Genomic DNA, 6,149 nt, shown 5'->3' with positions numbered 1-6,149 from the left:
CAGCTTTATAGACAGACAGAGGGAATAAATATTTGGTGTCATATAAGAAAAAAAAACAGAAAAACCACAGCCCAGATGTGCGGTAGACTCTAAAAACCAACCAAGAGTTATGTTAATGTTCAAAATCCAGCCAAAAACATAAGACAATCAAATAACACAGCACTGCGAATAACAGAAACATGTAATTACTGCTTACATACACATCTATGCCCAATTTAGGACAGTGTTTAACCTTTGACCTGGACCTTTTAATCAGATAAACAGGATGCTGTTTATTGTGTATGCTGTAGCCCAGTTGCTTCTCCTCTAATTGATACCTGTTCAACTGGTTTGTAGGATCATGGGCGTCCTCCTTTTTTTTTTTTTTTTTTTTACCTTTAACCTAGCTAACAAACATGTCCACTTGTCATGTACAAAGTCCACATATATCTGCAAATTTATAGCATAAATAATATGAAAACGTTATTATAAAAGCATTGCATCCTGCAACTCCACGCTAAGCCTATATATATTTTTAGGTAAAGATAAATTAATAAAGGCTTAACAATACATGATTATATTGATATTTCAATATATTTGAGATGACAAAGCTGTCAAATGCCCAAAAAAAACAAAAACAAAAATAAAAACATTGTATAGGCTACATTATGGTGCATACATTAAAAAAAATATGTAGTTAATTTAAAATATCATATAATAGTATAAAAAATACTCCTTGCTCTGTTCCCAAAGTAAACACACAAAAATCATTTAGTAGCAAGTAAAATATGACAAACACGTGGACTAACAGTGTAATCACTTGCCTTGTGTTGCAGGACAGGGCTGTTTAACACAAGGATGTAGGGCAACGTAGGAATGAATAATCTGCCTCATAAAATCCCGCTCAAATAAAAACCTGAAATGGACGATTTATTCAGCAAACTCAGTTTACCTGTGACCAAATAGGAGAATCTGATTCGTCCGCGGTTACATTTCTTTAATTTCATTGGCGCAGGTGGTTTAGGAGGGCGGGACAAGAGCTTTGATTGGGTGACTGGGAGGACACAGGTAGCCAGCTGATAGCGATCAAAGATTTTATTACTGGAAACCCTGTAAGATGAAACTGGGAGACGTCGAGGAATCGTGTCGACGGGTCCAGGATTTTCTCAGATGAGTTCTTTTGTGCGACTTTGTTTTGTTTGTTTGTTTGTTCTTATAAATTTGTAACTGTTGCTTGAGCTTTAGTCAAAAGATCCCAGAAGAAGCGAGAAGGTACAAGCGGCGTTAGAGAAAGAAAAACTGTACAGATATCGGGTGTTTCAGAAGGAGCTCAGACATTTTTTTTTGTGCCTTGAAACCTCCCAAAATGTCGCCGAAACTACAGTTTACAGCCATTTTTTGCTGCGTTACAGGTGAGGATCAACCTACACCCCCCCCCCCCCCTGTTTGTTGTGTCTTTGTCCACCTATAAAACGCGCTGTTCCTTCTTTCAGCTGATTCAGTAATTCAGATTTAATTGTGTGATACCGTGAGAGTTTGTGAAGTGTGTACTGTGAGTGAGTCACACATGTGATTTATGTTTATGTTCAGGTTTTCTGGCCTCTTCCGCCCAAGAATGTGGCCGACCACCGCTAATGGAGGACAGGATTGTGGGTGGGGTGAACGCAGTAGATGGGGCTTGGCCTTGGCAGGTGGATATACAGGTGGGTCCCCTTGTGAATCTGTCAGACTCAGCAGCTAGTCCTCTGTAGTAGCAGTCCTGCCTGTGGGTAGCTATATGTGTGGATTTAGTTTAATAAAGAGACCTGCTGAGAGAGGGATTTGCCTGTGATGCAGATGTGACTCACTCTTTTTCTCCCCTCGGCCTCCAGACAGTCAGTCAGGGTCATATCTGTGGAGGCTCCATCATCGCCGAGAACTGGGTCCTATCAGCTGCTCATTGTTTCCCCAAGTAAGAAAACTCGACCCAGACAACAATCAGCAGGTGAACTCACGGCTGGGCACCAGTCCACAGGCTCTCTGCTGCTTTAGTGAGCCGTCTGAATCATTTCACCGAAATCTTGGCAAAGGCCAATGCAGTTTTCTTAAAGCCCTTCAGCGACATCTATTTATTCACGGAGAATGTTTTAAATACCCTTCTTTGCATAATAGGGAAACTTACTTCATCATATTCAGCTTCTAATTGATATAGTTTTTGCTACATAAAATAATTACCACAAAGTTCTTGCCTCACAGAAAGTCTAACACACTGTTGCATCAGATCCAAAAACTGAGAGAAAAATCTTTCAGTGCAAACTTTAATTAATTTTAAACAACCAAAACATAAAGTGAGCACAAGTGTGCCCAATTTTTTTTTTTTTTTTTTTATGACAAACATTAAGCCAATTTTAAGGAACATATACCTGCCATAATCCATTTAATACCCTTTAGCAATAAACAATTCTAAGGCTTCACATTTCTTGATTCCCATTCAGTGTCCCTCTCCTTTCAGTCCATCAGATGTGAACTCTTACATCATCTACGCTGGCCGGTACCAGCTGAACGGCCTTAACCAGCACCAGTCAACACATGGTGTGAGGCAGGTGGTGATCCCGTCTGGTTACACCGAGCCTCACAATGGGAAGGATTTGGCACTGGTGCAGCTGTCCAGCCCAGTAACCTGGTCAGATCACATCCGTCCCATCTGCTTGCCAGCATCTGGCACTCTGTTCCCAGGTGGCATGTTGTGCTCTGTCACCGGCTGGGGGAACATCCGGGATGATGGTAGGGCTTGTTGAATTCCTTACATCGTTTTAGCATTTGTGGAGACAACTTTTATTCAGCACTTTAATGTTTAATCAGTCACCAAATAGCTTTTTTATTTTTCTAGAGTTTTGGCACGAAAACGCAGTCCAGACCATAAGTATTCGGACAGTTACACATTTTCTTGTCATGGTCTTCAGGTTCTTTGCTTCAGCACATTCAGTGTGAAATAAAATAATGGATACTACAGTAAAGTGCTGAGTCTCGGCTTTACTTGGGAGATAAAGCCCTTTTAACACATAGTGCTGAATGTGCAGGGGTTCAAAAGTAAATGGACATATGTGAAGTCAAACAAAATCATCATATTTAATATTTTGTGGAAAATCCTTTGCAGTCAATGACTGCCTGAGGTCTTTGACCCACAGTCTTCAGCAGAAGCTTTGTATTTTCCGTGGTGATGTTCTCCCAGAGCTTCACTTTCCCTTCAGCTTGTTGTGGGGTCTCTCTGCCTTTTAGTCTGACCTGCATCAGGTTGAATGCAGCTCAGTTTTAATTGAGATCAGGTTGCTCTGCCCCAGTGTGTATAATAATGAAATGTCATCCAATGAGTTTTGATGAATCTGAGCACACTGAATGCTCGTGTGTACCTGTTCACTTGTTTTTGTCAGCAGTGTGCCAGCCATACATGTCCAATCTATCAAAGCACCACCAGACGAGGCGGTGGCTTTGGACCATGAGCTTTTCCTTTGGTAGAAGTTTATTTTTGTTTCATCAAACTATAGAAGTTTGTTCCACAACTCTACAGGTTTCTTTTTGTGTGTTTTTGTGAAGTGCAGCCTGGCCTTTCTTTTTTTGAATCTTATCAGGGGTTCACATCTTGTGGTGAATCTTCTCAGCCAGTTAAGGTCATGAAGTCTTCTCTCAATTGTTGACAAGGAAACGTGCTTGCCTGCATCCTGCAGACCATTCTCAACCTTCTGTGCAGTCATGAAAGTGTTTGTCTTTACCATGCATATCATTTTCTGCTCATCTGTGAGACTCGTACTGCTCGATCCACCAGGCCACACCTGCTTTTTTTAGAATATATATACTGTAACTGTTGTTTTGGCACTTTAATGTAGCATCAATTATTTTGTCTCAAACTGAATGTGCTGAAGCAAAGAACCTGAAGAACAAAAAAAACATGCGTTGGTGTCTAAATACTTGTGGACTGAATTGTAAATTCAAATGAGTTATCATTTCCATTTATGTATGACTGATTTCCATCATGATCTTTTTTGCTTGTTCAAAATAAGCAGCAGGTGGCAAGTGTTTAGAAAGAATACAGTAAGCAGTCATACACTTTGAATGGTCTTCCTCTCTCTTTGTTCGAGGTATCATTTACAGACCGGTTATCGAAGCCAGTCTCTCACCAGGAAGTAATATCTGGAGATCATCATGTTTTGGGTTATAATTTCAGTGGAGTTGCATTGTGACATGATCAGGCTGGTATTTAAATGTTGCTTTCAAAATGCTGCCAAACAAGTTGGGAGTAACTGATATAATTCACTGTTATGTTTGTTTTTTGAGGACTTTCTTTCTGTTGTAATGTGTGACAGTGGAGCCGAATTGCACTGAATTCCAATATTACCTTTTTGCATACATTTGTCATATTATGGTATGATATAGTTGTACCAAATAAAATACAATACTGTATTTATTTCAGCTTTATTATCAAACCCTAGAAATTTCTTTCTGGTGCAAGGATCAGTCTTATCGATATTTTTAATGAGTGCAGATGATTCTGTTCCAAAGCTCCAGTATACCAACAGATTTATATTCATATATTTATTTATTTAACTATTTATTTATTTATAACTCTATTTAATCACATCATATGTAGATGCACAGTGCACTGTGCCCATCTCAGGTGAGATCATAAAATAATTTCCAATGCAGGTGCTGGCTTGTGTTGATTTTTACCTGATATAATATTAAACAATATTTACACAGAGCATACAATTATACAATTACAAATGTTATACTATTCAAAGAACGCAGATTCCAGAGAACTCGTTACGTCCACACAGAGAAAATACAAGAAAGAGTAAAGCAATAGAAAAGGACAATAGATGCAACATCTGTGTTGCATCTATTGTCCTTTTGAAACACAGACAAGATGTATGTCTCAATGTTTATAATTGAAGATTTACACTAGACAAAGATACTATAAGGTAACGTGTCCTTTGAACCATACTATATAGTAGCCGAAAGCTCACTGGCCACCTGTTCAGTTGCAGAAATTCAAGAGTCTCACGCTCCCTCTGTTCTTCATCTTCCATCTGTTCTCGTATCCCACTCAGTCCCTCTGTCAGGAGTCGGGACTCTGCAGGAAGTGCAGGTGCCAATCATCTCTCAGAGTTCTTGTCAGGAGATGTACCAGACGAACCCGACGGAGAAGGTGGACATCCTGTATGACATGATCTGCGCTGGATACCAGGAGGGCGGGAAGGACTCCTGCCAGGTACTGTTGCATCAGCTGTTTGCGATGCTCTGTTTACATTCTCACGTACATGCTTGTATAGATGAACAAAAACAAGAGCCTGCATTGGAAATAACTTGGATTTCTACTTTTCTGCACTTCGATACCTCCCAGTGGTGAAAGCTGAGTGAGTCTGTGTTTTGTGGTGTTTTTCTAGGGTGATTCAGGAGGGCCCCTTGTCTGCAAGATGGTGAATGGGACCTGGGTGCAGGCTGGGGTGGTGAGCTTCGGACTGGGTTGTGCTCACTCAAACCGGCCGGGCGTGTACACCAGACTGACTAGCTACTCAAGCTTCATCAGCAACACATTACCGGAGGTCAGGCTGTATGGCCGGGCTGATCGGAACTGGTGTGGGAGGGCTGCTGTGTTGGTCAGCAGTGTGTCCACCCTACTGATCCTGCTTCAGAGATAAACCACTTTGAAAACTGGATTTCTGGGAGGTAGAATGTAAACCAGGCCAAATGAAGGAGATCAATATCCGACTAAAGTCCAAAAGGATCTTGAATAATCACACTAGAAAGCTGTATCTGACGTGCACATAAAGCCATATCAAACATGAAATGGACCGTAATCTTAATTTTTATAGCTCAAACTCTACATTATGATTTTTGAGTTAAAGTAGCTTTGATAGGTTTGTATTTTAAATCAGAATTATGAGCTAAATAAATTATGTCTTCTGTATTTGAAATAAATTGTTAATTTGATTCTTAAAATCATCTCAGTGCTCTTTTTAACCCCCGATAACTGAGTGTGTATCATGTTTTATATGGACTGAATCTTCAGCCCTAAACTCTCAATTCCCTTTGAAATATTATAAATACCTTTTAGAAAAAAAAATAATTTTCAGTGCACGACACTCAAGTTATTTCAAATATCTTCTTTACATGAAATTGAGTTAATTTTGAAA

The 6,149-nt window shown here is 39.8% G+C and overlaps 1 protein-coding gene across 1 annotated transcript; it reads left to right on the top strand.

The window, feature by feature from the left end:
- The first annotated feature begins 1,039 nt into the window (after positions 1–1,039).
- LOC139608536 (serine protease 33) lies at positions 1,040–5,955 on the top strand. The gene is made up of 6 exons (XM_071462415.1): positions 1,040–1,391; positions 1,570–1,682; positions 1,851–1,930; positions 2,471–2,742; positions 5,064–5,224; positions 5,400–5,955. The coding sequence occupies exons 1-6, from the start codon at positions 1,346–1,348 to the stop codon at positions 5,652–5,654; spliced, it is 927 nt and encodes a 308-aa protein (XP_071318516.1). The 5' UTR covers positions 1,040–1,345; the 3' UTR covers positions 5,655–5,955.
- Positions 5,956–6,149: the final 194 nt, after the last annotated feature.

The sequence above is a fragment of the Trachinotus anak genome, unplaced genomic scaffold (genome assembly GCF_046630095.1).
Source record: "Trachinotus anak isolate AG129_WGS33_773 ecotype Australia unplaced genomic scaffold, CSIRO_AGI_Tana_v1 ptg000025l, whole genome shotgun sequence".
NCBI classification, from domain to species: domain Eukaryota; kingdom Metazoa; phylum Chordata; class Actinopteri; order Carangiformes; family Carangidae; genus Trachinotus; species Trachinotus anak.
Note: the sequence above shows the minus strand (reverse complement) of the source record. Positions and strands in the feature narration are given on the sequence as shown.

Coding starts and splice junctions, on each gene's coding strand:
- LOC139608536 (XM_071462415.1), top strand. CDS start 1,346: ATGTCGCCGAAACTACAGTTTACAGCCATTTTTTGCTGCGTTACAG. Junction 1,392..1,569: donor CATTTTTTGCTGCGTTACAG/GTGAGGATCAAC, acceptor GTTTATGTTCAG/GTTTTCTGGCCTCTTCCGCC. Junction 5,225..5,399: donor GCGGGAAGGACTCCTGCCAG/GTACTGTTGCAT, acceptor GTGTTTTTCTAG/GGTGATTCAGGAGGGCCCCT.